Raw genomic sequence first — 20,072 nt, 5'->3', positions numbered from 1 at the left:
AGAAAAAAAACCAAAGAAGTTGATTTTATACCAGACCTAATAGAACTTTACTCATATAGACAAAGCACATGTACTGTGGTTCAGGACTAGTTGGATGCCACTCTTTAAGAGTTATCTTTGGCAACTCAACAGTATTGGCCATACTAATTTGTGGTGGTATGTGCTGTACACAAAGCAGACTCCTCCATCAGAGAGCTGGAGATGAACAACAGTCTTGCCAATGGAGTTCTCAAATAGCTGAACGATGCCTCAGAGGAGGGGAAAAGAAAAAAAACCTAAACTCATTCAAATCATGAAAGTTGTCCTAAAAACATGGAAGACTTCATTTGTCAAGAACAATACGTATCTTAAGGACCTTAACATCATCGGAAAAACAAACACTTTTTATCTTTAAAACAGGCAAAATGAGTTTTCTGGTTCCACTACACACCACTCTAAGGGTATCAAATGGTGCAGTCTCAGTTATATGGTGTGGTTCTGGTCCGGCGCACATTTTGCAAGGTACAAACCAAAAACTGCACCAGGTATGAATCACCCAAAACTAGAATTGTTTTATATAGTGTAGTTTTAGAGGTATCTATATGGTTTATGTTATGCAGTTAATAAAGGTTTTATGTGCAGTTTGTAATATCGATTCACATCCAATGTCACCTTTGAGCCTTTTAGTTCTATTACCTTTTCCCTTGTTATAAGCATAGTATGAAATTTCGCGAGATTTCGGCAAAACTTCAGTACTCAGCAAAATGAAACCATGGCTGAAATTTGAGTCTGAAAAGTTTCTCACAAATTTCACTGAAATTTTGGTAATTCTGCTGATATTTCGGAAATTTCACCAAAATCTCAAAAAATTTGGTGAAACTTTGAAAATTCCAAGGGGTTGTACGTACTGGGCATATGGATATGGTGGTTCATTGCTGATTCCAATAGCATGTCAGCAATTGGGTATGGAGATGGATCAGATGCATCATTTGTGGACTCCATCTTTGGATATCCATCACGACCAGCATAGTCGGTTATGCCAGTTCTACGACCGAGTTACCGTCCATGGCTGTACAACACATTCCCTAAGGTCTTAATGTTGATGATACTACCTATAGAAGGGCATTGATGGACTATATGGATAACTTTATCCGTACCACGTCATGGCCTGCTTATGTCTAGTATTTAAAATACTCCTCCATAACCTAAGGGATGGATCCAGCCCGACATATACTTGCATATTGAATTCTGCTTATTGTATTTGTCGTTGTATTTTAATGAAAATCTGTCTTGCATAATACCCATATTTATATTTCTGAAAATGCATGTTCCAAACTTCAAGTTTCACCTACGTACAGCTGGGAATGTGCTGATCAAGAACACCACTTTGAGATAGGTTTTAGGCCAAAAGGACACCTCCATTGTGTTTATTGGCCTCAAATTAGGCTGGACACAAAAAACCACCGAATTTTTGAAAAGAAAAATATGAAATTTCAGTGTCTCAACAATCTTGCCCAAGGATGAGATGGCAAGATGAACCGAAATTTCAAACTATGGTTGCAAGGGAAAATTTTCTCCATTTTTAATAGACGACACTAAATAATTTATAAATCATAATAGAATTAACCAAACTTTATAATTAACTTCCACCCTTTGTCTTTGTACCTTCAGTTTAATTAAACCCATTTTTAAGCAAATCAGAATATATTTAACATAGAATCATGCGACAGACTAATATTGACCACTAAATAAAAGATCTTGATCTTGTTCAAAAGCTATTTCCAAATGGTTCCCAACATCCCAAAAGTACGAACCAAGTGCTAAGGGCATCGACACAAGCAAAGTCCCAGAAGGAGGGGCCGTTTTTCTATGCAACCTTTTTTTACCCCAACAATTTTTGCTGAGAGGCTGTTTTAATGTCTTGACCTCAAGCTACAAGTGCGGTCCACTGGCCATTGCGCAAAGGACCACCCCAAAAATAAAGGAAAAATAGATAGCGATTTCTTAAACAAATTTAGAATATTTTGAGCTCAGAATCATGTCAAGTATTATACATATCTAATCAATCTGTGTAAATTGAAAAAGAAATCATCAAGTTCAACGATACTATAGAATGGTTGACCTGGAACATAGAGTTTATAACAGTCGCAACTATGGCTAAAAGGCATTATCTAATTAGGTTAAAAGTCAAGACATTAAAGGGAAAGGGAGTCTGATATTGACCTTTTCTGTAGCAATTGATATACGGTTCCTTATGTGGTGCAACCAACAGCTTTTCGGTTCTGAACCGAAACAAACCAGATGTTGAACAGATAAAATCAAAGTCACATCATTCTTCTGAGGTCCAGTTCAGTTTGGTTGTAAACAGCCAGTTCCGGTTTCAGTTCCAGTTTGACACCCTTAACATCACTAGAGCTGTTAGGCTTACCTTTTTTAGCAGCTTACTTTTATATTAAGTATTCAGTTTTCCTCCCCAAGCCCAAGCCCCCCCCCCCCCCCCCACAGTATTTTTTGTAGTTGTCATATAAATCTTTGCAAAAGAAAGAAGATGAGGATTATATGCAGTGCAAGGACAACATTGCACAAAACTCACCAAAACCGGCAGTGGTTACCCTGGCCTATACATGTCCCAAGCCAAACGCAGTGATGATCAAACTGAAGAACACATTTGTCACAATCATGACAATGTTTTGCCCGTGGAGGCTGCATGCATGTAACCAAAAGTTTCTAATCAGAATGCTCTCCCAGATATATACCATCAACAAGTTGAGAAACTATAATTCCAAAAGAGCCTAAAAATTAATCTTAATAATAAATATCACCATATTAAAGACAAACTAAGCTATAATCAAATCCCTAGTGACAGAACATGAATCAGAAAAGAGGATATGGAAATAACATGATGAATCTGAGTTGGTGAGCCAACAACTTTCTTGGTAATTATAAAACATTTATTTCTTCATAATTAAAAGTATCTAATTGTAGAAATAACAACATGAATCTGAGTTGGGTGGGCCAACAACATTTCTTGGTAATTATAAAACATTTAATTCTTCATAATTAAAAGGTACATAACCAAAAAAGAAAAAGAAAATTCCCAACAATCTGTAACCCCCAACCACAAAAAAATAATGTACATAACCAAGTCAAAACCAAATAATAATAATAATAAAATAATAACTTTAATTAATTCTGACATATATCAGAAAAAGTGAATGCTGGTTCTTCTTCTTTTCCTTTTTTTTTTTTTTTTTTCCCTGTGTGTGGGGGGGCAGGGGGGGTAAGGGGGAAGAGAGGGAAACCAACTAGAACCAACACCATCACAAGAAATAGTTTCCATAGAATTACACCTTGGAATTTACTTAACACAGGATTGATGCATCAATGTCAACTTAATCTTAAGCTCTACCTTTTGGCCTAGTAATCTATAACCAAACACCCATGTTTTTCTCTTCCATAGTTCAGCACAAGGAAAAGGTGAAAGCTTCCATTGTTATAACCCTTTTCACCCAATCAGTGTTCTTTATCCACTGCCCTGAGGCAAGAAGTTAATTTGAGTTACATAATTTCTTTAATTGTTTTTGGTAATTTGTTTTCTAGGAAACCTATTACTAGGACTACTTTCCTTTTGTGCAAATTGCTTCTATTTATATATTGCAATTAAGGGGTACTACTGGGTTTAACTGTTGCTATTCCTCTTACACGGTCCAGCTCTTTTATATTTATACTCTCTCCTTCTCATTGCTATTACTGGCTTTTAGGTTTCGGTACTATCATATCAGGTTGTTCTCAACAGAAGTGTTTTGGAAGACAAAAATGTTCACCTGAACATAGAGAGAATCTTATGGCACAAACAAAAAAAAATTCTATCTTCTAATAATTGCCAGAAACAAGTTGGCACATGAAATCTTAACTTCCACAAAATGTCAATCTCAATCGGCATAGGCAAAAAAATTTGCAGCATTTGATAACATATTGTACAAAATTATGTGCTGAACCATATCATCATTTACAAGAAGGATATGAAAATATCTTGTAGCAGTACCTGCACAATATTACAGTAAGTGCAAGTCCAGCTTCTGCAGAAACATAGAGTACTCTATAGTTAGTTACACAATTCATGAAATATAAGCCTTAAACAGAATAAGACTAATCTGCACGCATAAGATGTCATATTACATGGAACCACAGACATGAAACCATAAATGAAAACAGTACTGATAAGAACCCACGAATCGAATGCAAAACTAATATTATTTAATTGATAGAATAACGAAGAACAATGATAAACTGGTTACAATGGCGCTAGTCACCCCCACAGCACATTGCTGCCCCTCAGCCTACGGCTGCCCAAATACCCACATAAATAATCCTTAACTACTACTCACATCTTACCCCTATTTATAACTCCTAATCAACCCTAATCTCCCCTCTCTCTCTCCTCAATGTAGCATAATACTGTGATCCCAAGGCCCTATCAAGTACCCAAAGCAATTGAACTTCCGACTGTCCACTTGTAGAGTTGCAGAAAGGGCCATGGTTGGCTCATGAAAAGGTTAGGCTTTGGCAACCTAAGCACAAACATAGACAAACTATAGAGTTGCTGATCCATATTGTAGGCCGAAGAAATTTCATTGACTTAATTTTGGATAGAGTGGTTGTTCCTCTATGCTTTAGGGTATTTTTTTTTTTCCAAGGGAAAATTTCCTTGATTTATGGCATTTAAAAAGATTTACTTGACAAGGTTATTTTGTCCATCTGAGCTCTTTGTCCAGAAAGCCAAATTCCAGACTCATCCCTATTGAGTAGCTCAACTCAATGATGACCATGTAGAGGTAAACTTTAGATGTTTAGTCCCTGTTAGTCTCTATTCTCATTTTTGGGAAATTTGGTGTGATGTAGTCCCCATGAAATTGTCAGACATTAATCTAGGCCTCTAGGGAGGTCTTGGTTATATGACAATGATGTAACTATTATGGGTAGGGAAAATATTTGTAAGTTTCATCACCACAAGTGTCAGAGAATTGTACTCCTTCCCCTAAACCTTCTTGTAATTAAGAAGAAACAGGCCATCAAAACCCATTAGGACTCCAGCACCCAACCACAGCACTTGGGGGTTCCATGCACAGAATCTGAATGGCCCAGTCAAGAAAACAACCACAGCCTAGCTCCACAACCAGAGGATCAATCTTCTCCACCAAATCAGAAGCTCCATCCAGAGTTAGTGCCAAGAGGGACTGATAAGAACAACAAGGCGAAAATAGTGAAGGACCAAGGCTTGACTCAACCCCTTGATGACAAAGCCATGACAGCTGAAGAAGATTCTACAACAGATTACTGGGTCGAGATTGAAGCAACACCATCAGCTGGAGATGTGCCTGAAGAATTACTGATGTGACCTCGAGTTTGAACCCTGGTCGAAGCTCTAGGTGGGGCCCCTAGATGGCACCAAGAAGCCTCCATAGGCTGGCCAAACTCCCTAGTAGGGGTATTTAGGGCATTTTCAGCCCTCTTTTATTGCTGGAATTAATTCCAGATGTAATCCTAGAGTCCAATTTGGTTTTTACTTCTTATTTGAGACATGTTTTAGTTGGTTAAGTGTGGATAAGACTCGACTGTTCTACAAGAAGGGTTCCTATTTTATGAGTTTGCTTTTAATTAGAATTTGTTTTTTTTTAGTAGTTAGCAGTTGAGCACCTGAGTTCTTTTTCAAGTGAACTTCCTTAAGTAGAGTATCAAGTTATCTAATCTTTTATTTTCAGCACATGTCTTTCAGATACTGAGATTCTATTTGAAGGGTCAAGATTAAGTGGTGGGATCCAAATCTATAAAGGAATCCCACTTAGAGTCGAGTTCTTTTAGTAGGCTATAAATAGCCTATTGTTTCTTAGTCATTCAGCAAGTCAGCTTATTGAATAAAATTTGAGTATGAGTCACGGATCATGGTTCCTTGGTGAGGGGGCCACGGTTGAGACTCTAAGAGTTTTGTTCAAGGATCACCATTTCCAGCATTATTTCCAGCATCTCCAAAAGCATTCAGTCTTCTTCTTCAAGTCCAGCAAGCAAACAAGTACAACAGCCCCCATCCCCTTCCCCTGCCTCCTCTGTCAGCCGCAGCCTTCCTGCACCCCCCCTTCCTGGTGCAACCCTGGGAAACCAGTCCCTCCCCCCCCCCCCCCCAAAAAAAAATTTGCAGACCTTCCCCATCCCTCTCCCTTCAATCGCAGTAGCCCCCTGCCCCTTCCCCTACCCACGCAAGACACCCCCTACCCCCCCTGCTGCTGCACCAGGGCAACAGCATTCCCTGACCCCCACGCCACCCCTATCCCCTCCCCTGCCCCCTTACGACCCCCTTCAGGACCCTCTCTCATCCCTCCCCTGCCTTATGACCCCCCTTTCTCTCTCCAAACCCTCTCAGACTCCCTCTCTCTGTCTCTCCTTGTAGCAATAGAAAACAGCAAAACAGAAAAGAAAAAAGAAAAACAAAGAAAAAACAAAGAAAACAAAGAAAGAAAAAGAAAAGAGGAAGAAAGAATCAAGTTGCCCAAGATTTTCAAATTCTTGAACTGTTTCCCCTCCAAAGTTTTCCCTAAATCTCCCTTCAACCCATACCCATTTATAAAATCCCTTCTTCAACCAACGGGATTTTTTTTCTTTTTTTCTTTTTTTTCTTTGTGGGGGGGGGGGGGTTCTTTCAAGTTCCATCTTACCCATATGGATCCAAAAAATTAATTAACTTCTTTTCTACCAATCCTAGGAATAATATTTTTCATTCCCCATTATTTTGTTACATCCTATATTGACTCTGGATATCTAAAAACCATTCCCATGGGGATTTGCTGACTACTTTGGTTTTCCCATCATCTCATAAGAATCCATCTTAGGCTTTAATAAACCTAGCCTTCCCATATTTTTCATTAGATTGCTGAAAGATTCTGGACGGATCCTTAATTCTAGGAGATCTTTTCAAGAAACCCTAACCCTAGAATTGGATTCACATCAATTACTTTCTCCACCTGAAGTTCACCATACCCTTGACTCGAAAGACAGAGAGTTGCTGCCCAAATTTTTGAAGTGACATCAGCAGAGTTACTTGATCTAGCCCTATTCCATGCAACATCCACTATGCCATTGGAGAGTTTTTCAAAGAAATCAAAGTAGACAAGGTTAACACAGTGGAAACGAAGAAGGTAATTGAAAACACTCCCCTAAAAATCCTTGATGATGTGCTTGAAGACATAAGAGTATGTGCCTTAAAATCATTGGAGAAAAGACAAAGCTAAATTTTGTACTAGATATGTCCACAACAACATGATGAAGATGACTGTGCCAATAGAAGCTAAGGATAAAGAAGATTATAAGAGCATGACGGGCAATTTCGAGCACAAGCATACTGATTTTACCCTACCCCCATGGTTCTTTGAAAAGAAAGTCCCCAGACTTGAAGATTTCATTCCTACTGTTCCCACCTTGCTAGAGTTTTGCCTAGGAATGACACAAGTTGTTGTACACATGTTACTCCCCCCCCCCCCTCATCACTACAAGATCGAGGCCAGATCACACTGAAGATCTCCAAAGAATTGATCTAGAATCACATGATAGGCACATGTATCAAGATGAATGTTTTCAAGAAGGGAAGAATTGATGTAAACTACATTGAGGGCCGAATTAGGATCTAGGGTAGCTTCCCCAAATCCTATGCCCCTCTAGTACCAGCAGGGGTATTTTAGTAATTTTGCTACTTTTCAGCTGAGTCCAAATTGGATTTACTTGGGACCAATACATTTGTGGAACCTTAGATCTACTTTTTTCTTTTTGAATTTGAGTCCATATTTTCTAAATTATAGCAAAGTCCTAGTTAGGTTATGATTCCGAAGTTGTGAAGGAGTCCTCTTGTTTTGTCCTACTTCTTCTTAGGATTCCATATCTACTCTTAGAATTCAATTTAGATTCTTCTAAGTGAGATATGAAGGCTCCTTGTGTGAGTTAAAGTCTTTAGTCGATTGGGAGTTTTAGTTTGTCTTCTAAAATGGAGTCATAGTGTGACTTCCTTTCTAAAGGCTATAAATAAGCCTCTCTACAGTGTAACAAATCAGATTATGATTAATAAAATAAAGGTGAGATTGAAGGAGCAAGTGAGAAAGTCGTGGGTTCCCATGGAGGGACTTGCAGCAGCCATCGAATGAAGATTTTGCTGAATTTCTGAAATTCCAGCTTCCCTTTTCCATCTCCAAGTACAAGACACCCCAGCCCTTTTCCTACCCTTTCCCCTTCTTCTTTCCCAGCTTGCGGCACATCTGGATTGCAGAAACAATAAGCTCCAGATTTACGGCAAGAGTCTAACTCCTTGACCTAAACCCTTCTCCTTTTAGAATTAAACCCTAGCTACATCCCCTACCTTCAATCCCAACTTCCAGCCCTTCCCCATCTCTAACTATAGTTTACTTTCTTATTAGGAAACAATAACTCTAGAATTCTTCAAAACCTAATAATCTCACACCGCACTTCCAAATTATAGTTCTGAAATTACAAATACTGGAAGGTTTAGGAATTGAAAAAATAAAACCCTAGACCCCTAAGCCTGGCCAAACCCACCTTAACCCTAGCCTTCCCTTTGCATCACTAGAATTTGTCATAAAACCCTCTACCAAATGGCATGACTGCTGATTCTCAGGGAAGAGGATCCTGGAGTGAGCCTAGAGCTAGGGCATTATTCCGATTTCCAACCAACCTAACCCTATATCCTGGTTCAGATCAACTATACTAGTAACGGATCAAACAAAAATATAGTATGCCACAATTAAACAACCGGTACTTAGCAATAAACATTATTATATGATATAGAATACAATATCAATCAAGATTATTTGAATCCAGGTCAGTTTTTTAGTTTAGATGTGATATTCAGAAAAGGAACCATGATTTAAGAAAAGAAATACTTATATAAATATTTTAACATACTTTCAACCCATGGCTTTGAAATTCAATCTCCAACTGACAAGTTTTTTTGTGAATTTTTTGCTTGCTTAATCACTCCTCTTCTACTTTTAAAGGTGAAGAAGGGATCCACTTAGGTTTTGGGCAAAATGATAGTCAGAGAGAGAAGTTTTCTTTTAAACTCAAATTATGTTAGTTTTACCAGCCTATATTGGTTCGGTTCATATATTTCCTTTTTATCAACTTGGCCAATCTCAATACATATCAGCTATTGGTTGATATCGTCTCAACACTTGATACCATTAGGCATTATCACACAAACAAGAATATAAGACCCAGAGACCTATTTTGGTCTTTGAATTGTATGACATATTGGTAACCAATTTTGGGCATTGAACTTGTATGGTGCATTCAAATTTATTCAATGCCGTTCATACTCCAATGGCAGAAATTGGACGAAAGGCATTCATATAGACATGAATAATATCTGACATCCATGAAATCTCACATAGTCAACATTGTGTGGTTCATTTGGATACAATTATTCTGCAGAAATTACCCACCAAAAAAAAAAACCTCAATGACACTTACCTGATGGATGATCCAGGTGGATAAAAATCCATCACAAGCTTGGTCCATGGACTATTAGATCTAGAAATGCTTTTTCCAAACTGGTCTCCTTCAATATGTATTGTCAAGTTTCCGTTTGTTCTTGCAGCAGATTGTCTTTTCTTGATCAACAAAGAGTATAGTTAGCAGAAAGTCGCAAAATCAGTTAATAAACCAGTTTCTGTAACCAACAGCTGTAAATGCTAGTATAGTTTATGACACAGATTAAAAGCAAGCAAGTCTACACCGAAGTGTGTATACTTTTCCCATTTTTAATGAAATTAAATCCATTGCTGTGAATTCCCCTCACCCCACACCACCCCCCAAAAAAAAATTACCAGCAATTAGAAAATAAACGAAAATCAGCTCTCACTTTGAAGTCATTGATGTCTTCCCAAATATAGCATGTGTCTCATTAGCGGCTCTCATTGCATCGATGACATAGCTGATATAACACGTGTATGAATATCAAAAATCATGTTAGCTAACCAAACACAAATTTGAACTTCATATTGGAACTGAAAGCTAAGTTTTATGCACCAAACAGAGATATACCCAGGAGAAGAACCGGATGTGAAGAAGTACTGAGCAAGTGTTGCCACAAAGAGAAACAGGAACAGAGCAGTGTACCTGGGAATAAAGTTAAGGAATGGTGGCTATCATGGTATAAATTTGATAACTTTATCAACTATTATGACATCACTACAATAGCAACATACAGAATCTCCACAATTCAAAACTAAATCAGCAAGAGATATGCACTACATGCATGATAGAAACTTTTTCCTCAAAGAAAAGAAATAGAGTGCATGGTTCCAAATTCAAATTGAAATTACTGAAAATTCAGCATTTCAGTCATTTCAATTCACTTTGGCAAAATGTTCAGCTTGAAACCTGTCAAAATCTACGTGCCTGTGATTGGACTAAAAGCAGAGAAGAAGAAGAAAGACTGAGAATAAGAAGAGAAGGGAACAAGCTATCGCAAGCCAAGAAGAGGCAGCCTGTTATTAGATGATCTTCTCTAATCGCAGGCCCCTGATTTATATTAATTTTAATACTATAAAACATCTTTTTTGCCCCAATTTTAATGACAGCAGAAGTACAAGAATAAACAAGGGAATTAGACCTAAATTAATAAAGAAGAATCCAAGACAAAATTGCCCTTGCTGTCACCAATAGGACAAGGAGTCCTAGATATTGCAGAACTTCAATACTCCCCCTCAAGCTGAAGCATACAAATCACCCAAGCTCAGCTTGGCACAATTAGTATGAAAACTAGAAGCAAACAGTCCCTTGGTAAACATGTCTGCCAACTGATCACTAATCAGAAGAGGACACAAAGGGAGTGACAATCAGCTTCTTCATCACAGGATCTCTGACAAACTGATGATCCACCTCTACATTGTTTAGCGTGCTCATGGAACACTTGATTACTAGCAATGTAAGTAGTGGCTTGGTTGTCACAATACATCTTCATTGAAGAATCCACAGGAAATCCCAGTTCCAGAAGTAACTATATAATACATATCAATTCAGCGGCAGCAACGACCATAGCTCTGTACTCAATTTCAGCACTAGACCTGGCAATAGTAGTCTACTTTTTAGTCCACCATCTGACCAAATTTCCTCGAACAAATGTACAATGTCGTGTAGTAGATCGTCGGTCACTTGTTGAACCAGCCCAATAACAATCAGGAAAGGCTACTAGATCCATATGTCTATTGGGATGACAAATTAACCTGGGGCCTGGAGCACCTTTGCGATACCAAACAAACAGACTGCAGCATCCAATGAACTGACTCAGAACCCCCAACAGCAAAGGTGATGTCTGGCCTTGTAACAATAAGGTACATCAGCTTTCCAATCAAGCTCATGTGATGAAACCAACCTAATATTAGGAGAAAGCATTGTTACACACTCTAGGGTTTTAGAGTGTCAGGGTAGGCTTATACAGTCCGGATCCTCCACCTACATGGAAAGGAAATTTTTCAACCCACATTGTTAGATTCCTGACACGTGTCCAATCTAAAAACAAAATTCCCTTTTTAGGAAAATTTCAAAAATGTAGGAATCCAAATGTTCTCTCCCTCATTCAAAAGATGGTTTTGTTTTTAGATTGAACACGTGACATGAATGTAACCATGTGCTTTGGAACTTTTCATCTCCATGTGGGTAGAGGATCAAGAGTCAGGCTTACAAGAGTTATCAAGATCCAATTGCTAGATTGCAAGAAACTTGGAACTGGGGATGATGTTCTAAGTTATGGACAGATATGATAGAGTAAAATATCTCACTTTGAAATTTGGATTTCTTAGGAATCCAAAAGGTTCAAGAAAGAAGGTTTTCTTCTTTTTTCTTTGTGAACAGGCTGTAACTTGGATAGAGTGAGAGGACCAATGAGGGGACTTGAGGCTTAATCCTAAGGTAAACTAATGGCTGGTTTAGTGGGTTAAAGAATTTGCAGGTCAGTCCCTGAAAAGAACTCGATGGGGATCTTGAATGATCAAGAAGACAAAGATGTGAAAGAAAGAGGCCAGAGCAGTGATTCTCCTCATTTGTTGCACTACTCTTTTTTTTTTTTTTTGGGGGGGGGGGAGATAAATGAAATAACCATTAACAAAGCCCAAAAGGGGAGAAAAGAATGCACAAGAAAGAGAAGAGAGGAGAGGAAAAAAGGGGGAGGGGATATTATAGCCTACTAGCCAGGCAAGAAGGAAGAACCTAGACGCCAAGAGACAACAATAATCTTGTTCCATGGGGTATCACTGGGGGATGGGGGAAAGATTGCAATCTAGAAGAAACATCAAAACGGATAGCTCTCCAAATTGAGTGGAGGTCCATCTTCTGACATTCCACTCCCCCCATAAGTGACAAATCAATGCGTTGAACAGCAATTTACCAACCAAATCGCAATTAGTAGCACTGTGAAGTGTCTCAAAAACCAAACCCAATCCCTAAAGAGTCCAAAGGAGTGTTTGGCACAGGGCCAAATTGTGACAACAGCTTTCACCCACAAGGAGCAAGAGAACGGCTAGAGAAGAAGAGGTGATCCACATCTTTGGGCCGTTCCAACACAAATGCAATTCGGGTTGAAATTTAGGTGCTGGTGAATAAGGAAAGACTGGATAGAGAAGCAAAGGTTAAAGGCTCTCCAAGTAGTGATGTAAACCCTTTAGGGTTAGGGTTTCTTCTTAGATGAATTCACTAAAATTAAGGGTTTGCCCAGAATCTTTCAACCAAACAGCTAGTAAGTATCAAAAAGCTAATAGGTGATTTAAGATAACTTGGAAACTAAAAGGAAAGGTTATGGGAAGATTGGATAGATGTCAGGGTTTTACTGGATTCACGTGGGAAGACTTTGGATTAATATGGTTGGAAAAAATTGTTTCAAACTAGTATGGGATGAAAAGGATCAATTTAAAATTAATATGGAAAGCTCAATTAACAAATAAGGTAAAATTAGGGTTTTATCAAATCCCTATGGGATAGTTTTGAGGGACCCAAAATCACCAAGTGTTGAAAGAGGATAGAAGGGATTGATCTTGGAAGGTTTGGAGTAGCTATGGGCTTGATCTCTGAGATTAAAAAAGGTTCTTGGCAAAATCTTGGACAACGTCTCTAATCCTTCTTTCTTTTCTTTATTCTCCATTTTTCTCCCCCTTTCTTTTCTGTTTATGTTTTGCCACAAGTCAGAGCAGAGAGAAAGAGGAGGGGGGGGGGCAAGAGAGTAAAGACAGGGAAAGGAGGGCCGCAAGGTAGAAGCGAGGAGGAGGAGGGGGTGGGGTGTGTCGCAGGGGTATTAAGGGTCTGTAAATGAAAGGGGTGGGGTTTCCTAGCTAGCGCAAGAGAGAGACAGGGAAGGGGAGGGCTGTGTTGGGTTAGGGATGAATCATGAAATGGGAAGGGCTGGGGTTGTGTACTTACTTGGAGACTGCTGAAAGTGGAGGAACGCTGCTGGCTTGCTGAAGAATGGTTGCTGTAATCGAATCAAGACACTAAGAATCCACTGTGGTCCTCCCAAGTAGGCCACGACCCAATTTCCCACAAGAGATCTTCAATTCTTATTCAATGCAGACTATTTTTTACAAAGAGAAAAAAGGCTTATTTATAGCCTTAAATCAAGAAAGAAAGAACCTAACTCTACACGGGATGCTTAACTTAGACTCAACTAGGTTTACTTCATAAAATAGGATGCCCTTTACAATTAATTAACGGCCACATAAAATAAAAGAACTTGATTTAAAATAAAAGATCTAATTATCCACAAAGGGTCCTACTTAAAAGAAAGACTCCTTATGCCACAAGAACTCAACTACGAAAGAGTCCTACTTAAAAGAAAGACTCCTTATGCCACAAGAACTCAGCTACAAACTCAAACTAAGACTTCAAAACAATTTTGAACTCAACTACAAACTCAAACTAAGACTTCAACACATATTTGGACTCAGAAAATTAAAACTCTGAAATTAAAATCAGCAGCTAATTAGGGCTAAAATACCCCAAGTGCCTCTTTTTGGGGTTCATCCAGCCCTAAGTGTGCCATCTGGGTGGGGCCTTGGGGGCCATAACAGGGTTTTGGCTAGGTGGTGCCCCTGTTCACATCAAGTAGGCACAGCAGTGGATGTGGCCTCTGAACCAAATCAGGGCGTGTCAAGCAAATAGGGGGAAGGGGAAGGGGAAGGGTGGTGGATAAGGTTCCAGAAGGGGAGGGTAACCAAGTGATACAGTCTCAAGGGATGGGGTGAAGTGGTGGAGAGGTTAGACCACACCTAAATGAGACAACGAGGACCCAAGAGATTAAAGAGGATGCCATAGGTCAAGCTAGAAGCAGGTGGAAGCACCATCGGCTATTTGAGTGGAAAAGCAAGCAGGGCAGGGGTCTAAGAATGAGGATCTTCCTCCAAGGTTAAGGGGCAGGGAGGCAGTCCAAATGGAGTCATGTCGCAACAAGTAGAGGCAAACATAGTGGACCCAAATAGAGTCATGCTCAATAGAGATTTTCTAAATGAGCTTAAGCAGGCTAGCACATTATAGTCACGAATCCTGCAGAATCCAAGACCGCCCTCAGATTTGGGTTGACAGACCAAATGATGGGGTGGACAACCCTAGGGGAGTCTTAACCTTTCCAAAGAAATGCACAAAAGAGGGATCCATGGCACAAATTGTGGCTTGAGCAAGGAGAAGATACCACATCAATAGGGGTAGGAGAATGGAGGACCAGTCTAATCAGAACCTTCCTACCAATGAACAAGAGAAGTCTACCCTACCAAAGATGGAGTTTCTTCCAAATTTGGTCGAGCATGGACGAGCAATGGTGGTTAGCGAGGTGACCCAAAATGAGGGGGAAACCAAGGTAGGAGCCAGGAAAGGTGCCAAAGGAGAAGCATGTGAGCTATAGAATAGCAACTTTAGTAGAATCAATGAAACCTACCAAGCAGAGAAGGAACTTCTGCAAGTTGACACAAAGACCAGAGCGGGATTTAGAGAGGGTGAGTAAGGAGAGATGGTAGAGATAGAGGAATGGGAGGTTTTGTAGAAATCATGAGATCATGACGTGAGAGAGGCTGAGGGCTTTACCCTTAATGATGAGAGAGAGAGAGAGAGAGAGATGAGATGCCAATGAATATTAGAATGGATGATGCGCAAAGGGCCCTCAAGGGCGAGGTAGAAAAGGGATAGGAAGTAACAGTGGCGGATTCCCATTAGGAGGGGAAGAAGCTGAGAGAGAATGCATTAGTGATAATAGAGAAATAGGGGATGAGATGCAAACTTCAATCCAACAAATAAAGGGGGAGGGAACCCCATAAAGGAAAAGGCGTCAAGGATGAAGCCCCAACGGATGGAGTCAAAGGCTTTGTGGAGATTGATTTTAAGGAGGGCCGCCGAAGAGTGTGAGGAGCGGTCAAATCCCTCTACAAGCTTAACACAAAGAAGAATGTTGTCAATGATACTCCTACCTACAATGAAGGCATTTGGTTTTTGCTGACAAGGTAAGGGATGACGAACCGGATGCGATTAGCTAGAACTTTTTGTAATGGACTTATAAAGAAGATTACAAAGGGAGGTAGCCAAAAATCAGAGAGGGAGGATACACAATAAAGGGTGAGGTAAAGAAAGGTTCAGCTGACCAAAGAGAGCTGGGAGAGGTTGGAGAATAAGTTATGGACCGCATTGATGAGATCATCTTCCAAGAAGTTCTTGTAAGCTTTGAAAATTCCCATACTTAAGCCATCAAGACCAGTAGCTCTATTGGGCTTGTGGGAGTTAATGGCACTGAGGATTTCAGCATTGGAAAGAATGGCCAGCAGTGAGTCAAGGAGGGACCCAAGGATAAATTTATTAGTGTGATTAGGGGGGAGGGGAGGCCAAGGGAGGAGGGTGAGCCAGGAGAAGGAGAAGAAAGAGACCGCCTCACTCTTGATGCCATTGACATCAGAAATCCAAACACCATCAACATCTGTTGCATTACTTTAGTGGCAATAATTGTAAGGATGATGTAAACTAATTCCAAAGTCATATCAAAAAGGTATACTTCACAAACTGATGTAGCCTCAATTGAATGAGGGTCAGTTCATACAAGATCTCAGCAAAACCCACCTTAGCTTGAAGTTCAAATTAGGGATTGATGTTTCTACAGTTTGGCTGATGAAAATGGGCTGACTCTTGGAGGGAAAGTAGACATAATATGGGGGAAAGGTTCCTCCAAGTTTGAGTTGATTTCAATAATCAGATTGGTGTAGATGTGACTTGGAAATTTTAGTGTCTTAGGATATCCAAAAATTTAAGAACAGCAAAATGAAAAGGGTGAGATGGAAGGGGAATGGGATACATTATGATGTGAACAAGGATCACTCCCTCGCCCAAACCCTGCTGTGGGCCCCAAGGCCACTGCAAGGTGGTGCACCTATGGCCAGCTGAACCCTCAAACAAGGGTAATTTGGTCAATTTCATTTTCAGCCCTCATTATCTGGGGTTTAATTTCAGGATTTTATTCTTATTTTCATAGTCTTGCTTTGTTTAGACATCTTGGTTTGCTTTGTGAGTTGAGTTCTTGTATACTTAGGAGTCTTTCTCTAAATTAGGATTCTTTCAGAAAACTTAGTCTTTTATTTCAAGAAGAGTTCCTTTAGTTTGTGTGGTTATTATCTATTTGTAAACAGGGTATCCTAAGTTAAAGATACGTAGATTTCTAAATTTTAGTTGAGTCCAAATAAAGTCTCCCAGTTTAAGTTAAGTTCTTTCTTTTTTATGTAAGGCTATAAATAAGCCAGTCAATGGTTGTAAATTTTTGTCTGCATTGAATAAAGATTGAATATTGTTTGTGGGAAACAAGTTGTGGTTCTCTTTGGGAGGGCCATGGCGGATTTGAGTCTTGATTCAAGTTGCAGCAGCCTTAATCTACAGACCAGCAAGCCTCCTTCAACTCCAGTATCTTTTCCAAGTAAGTACACACCCCAGCCCCCTTCTCGTTCCTCCCTAGGCCATAGCAGTCATTCCCCTCCCCTTTCCTCTCTTGCGCAAACCCTAGAATCCCCCTTGTCTTCTTTTCTTGCAGCAACAAGAAACCAAACCCCTTTCCCTTTTCTTTCTTGCTATACCCTTTACATCCAGCACACTTTGCTGATCAGTATAGGGAGGGAGATCTCCTCGTGCAACACTGTTAAAAATAAAACTAGTTCAGATGCTGAGAGAGATCAGGTTGGTCAGTTCTATAAGAGGAAATATAAAGTTTTCTCTCCCCCTCCCAAACACCCCCCCCAAAAAAAAGAAATCTCTTGTTTTCTTTTCAGCCTGCATTCGTTAGATAGTGAATATCTGGCCTTCTTATTATCTGATGAGTTTGGATGTGAAAGTTGTCCAGGCCTTACATTACTTAAATGATCCCGATGTTTCATCTTCTTCTTCACACCTCCATGCTATATTTGATCATACTATCTAAAAATTTTATGCCCTTACACAGGATGCAAGCAATTGCATTGAAGTACAATGAAAGGATAGAAGTTGTTAACCATGAAAGGAAATATCATCAGATGATGATTGTGCTAAGAATCTTTAACGCTTTCTAGAGAATGGATACAGAGGGACTGATTTAAGTAAGAGCATTTTGATAAAGGCTTGTGTTCGGTGTTAAATCTCATATTGACAAGCTAATGAGGTGTAGGGATTAGGATTTGAAATAGTCCACTACACAGCTTAAACAATAAAGCTTCATTATATATAGCAGAAAACTCTAACCAAGATTATTACTTCTCATTCATAGGGTAGAACCTATTGGTCTGCCTAAAAAAACAGCAAAAAGGAAAACATGAAAAGACATATAGAAATAGAAGAAAATATCATTCAACTAAGAACAAGAAGACAGAGGAGGAGAAAAGTACCATGGTTCTTTTCTTGTTTTCTCTATCAAATCCCTATCGAATAGAAAGATAACACCAACAAATACGAAATGGAGCATCACCAAAGCCACTTTGAGACCCAGTGAAGATCTCCGAGCTGAAACCCACAAAAAGTAATTAAAATAAATCAAAATTTCAAAGAAATGGACAAAATAAATGCCTACCCATGTCAAAAAATCAAAACGAAAAAACTTTTACCAGGATCAGCGAGACATGGGAAGAGATGACAACTTCCACTTCCTGACTGATCTCTCGTCTCACGGGCAGGGCAGCAAAAACCCCAAATCATCATCAAAACCCGACCAACAAAGAAAAATCAAGGCGAGTTCCTGAAGATAGTCCCTTACTCCCCTCTTGTTAATTGCAATAATGAAGACATCAAAATTATCTCAAAACCATAAAGAGCTCGGATGTACGCATGCCAGCCCGCATCGACCGAACCGTCAAATAACATTCTTGAACTAACTGCACAGACATGACTGGTAATTTGGGTTTTCAATCAGGGTTCTTTTCTGCGTTTTCTATTAAAAAATTCCAAATCAAAAGACGTGTATTTTCATGGTGGCATATAGAATTATGATAATCTTTTAGTATTTTTCACGTCAATGTGGACCTACCCAGATCATTTGAACATAATAAAATGTCTGAATTGTGTTAAATTTTGTATTAATCTGATTCAAAGTTATGATTTTACTTGAAAAACAAAAAGCACAAAATCAAATTAATTAAAGAATGAGTGATTACCGGCGATAGGCGTCTGATGAAGTCCGGAGATCGCCGGTTATGAAGAACAGAGTTAACAATCCGGAACACCTTCAACTTTCAACATAAGCAATTAGAATTTTTTTTTCCTTTCTTTTTTTCAAAATATATTTATGTATAAGTAATTATATTATTTAACTAGATGAGAAAAGGTTCAAGAATACCTCAAGATAATTGATGAAAAGCATACTTATTCCAAATCCCAACAATATGTCAAATTAGTAATGCCCCTTTTTCTAAGAATTCGTTAGTTAATTTGAAGAAATCAATATACCCTTAATTTAATTTTTTATTATAATATAAAATGACTGAGTAGAAGAAAAAAAAACATAAGTAAAAAGGAAATTAGTTTCAACCAACATCCCAAAAGAGAAGAGGGGAAGCATGTAGCACAAATTATTAATTTTTCGGTGTCGAAGGCGATTGAATATAACATTTAGCTGGAGATCTGTCATCATCTCGCATAGGGCTTTCATTTAAGATCCTTTTTTATCTGTCTCTTCGATTCATTTGACTTCTTGTAGTGAATTTCACTTTGCTTTTTTCAAAACTCATTTGATAGCAACAAGCACCTCGATTTGTTTTGCTTTATTAGCTATGAGATAAATAAACATTCAAACTCAAGCACTATATGGTATAGTTTTTCTTTTAATTTTTGACCAATATATATATATATATAGAAAGGTTATTTATTCAGCCTATATCTATTTAAAAGAGGTTGAAAAAATACAAAAACCAAAAACAAATGGAGACTTGCTTTCAACTTTTTTGTGAAAATGTATTTTAGTTGTTTTTTGCGGTATTTTAAAAGAAACGTGCTCTTAATGTGTGTTTGTGGGGTTAAAATAGTAAATTACATATTTTCCTAAAATCCCTTCGGTTTTCTTATACAATGTATATAAATGTTTCAATAGAAAAACCAATCAAGCCAAATTAGGATACTAATGAAATGAAAGCATGAAATAGTATGAAAATAATTCGAATGATAGGAGGAGATAACATGGAAATAATTTAAATTAGGGACACTTAGGAAAAGGATGAAAAATCTTCCTTATCACGCTTAATATTTGAAGTTGTTCTTCATCTCTTTCATTCTTCTTTAAGACATTGTTCTTCGTTTCAAAAATCGAAGTCTAAGTTTTTAAATTATTATATATATTTTTTGAGTCTATAAATTCTCTCCGTAGAATCAATTTTGTTTCATGGCTCTGGTACGGTCAAGAATGAGAAGTGTTATCAATGACCTAAAGTTCATGGTAGGATATTGTTGCAAAAATCCGTTTGGCAAAGCGAACAACTTGCAAAAAATGTACTCGATCGTGTTGGTTGAGGAACGTCTCCGATGAACAAGTTAGTGGAAGTGCATAGTTTTAGGAGAAGAAAATAACT

The 20,072-nt window shown here is 38.6% G+C and overlaps 1 protein-coding gene across 1 annotated transcript; it reads right to left on the bottom strand.

Annotated features, from left to right (window-relative positions):
• Positions 1 to 2,537: 2,537 nt before the first annotated feature.
• LOC148998677 (protein S-acyltransferase 10-like) lies at positions 2,538 to 18,735 on the bottom strand. Its single transcript, XM_089141790.1, has 8 exons — positions 18,666 to 18,735; positions 18,120 to 18,400; positions 17,904 to 18,018; positions 10,081 to 10,155; positions 9,899 to 9,970; positions 9,508 to 9,642; positions 4,025 to 4,058; positions 2,538 to 2,682 (listed from the first exon to the last, which is right to left on the bottom strand). Exons 2-8 carry the CDS (start codon positions 18,211 to 18,213, stop codon positions 2,569 to 2,571), a joined length of 639 nt encoding a protein of 212 aa, XP_088997916.1. The 5' UTR covers positions 18,214 to 18,400; positions 18,666 to 18,735; the 3' UTR covers positions 2,538 to 2,568.
• Between the last annotated feature and the right edge of the window lie 1,337 nt (positions 18,736 to 20,072).

Source organism: Hakea prostrata, unplaced genomic scaffold (genome assembly GCF_041222555.1).
Source record: "Hakea prostrata isolate BN-2017 unplaced genomic scaffold, UWA_Hpros_2 contig_191, whole genome shotgun sequence".
NCBI classification, from domain to species: domain Eukaryota; kingdom Viridiplantae; phylum Streptophyta; class Magnoliopsida; order Proteales; family Proteaceae; genus Hakea; species Hakea prostrata.
Note: the sequence above shows the minus strand (reverse complement) of the source record. Positions and strands in the feature narration are given on the sequence as shown.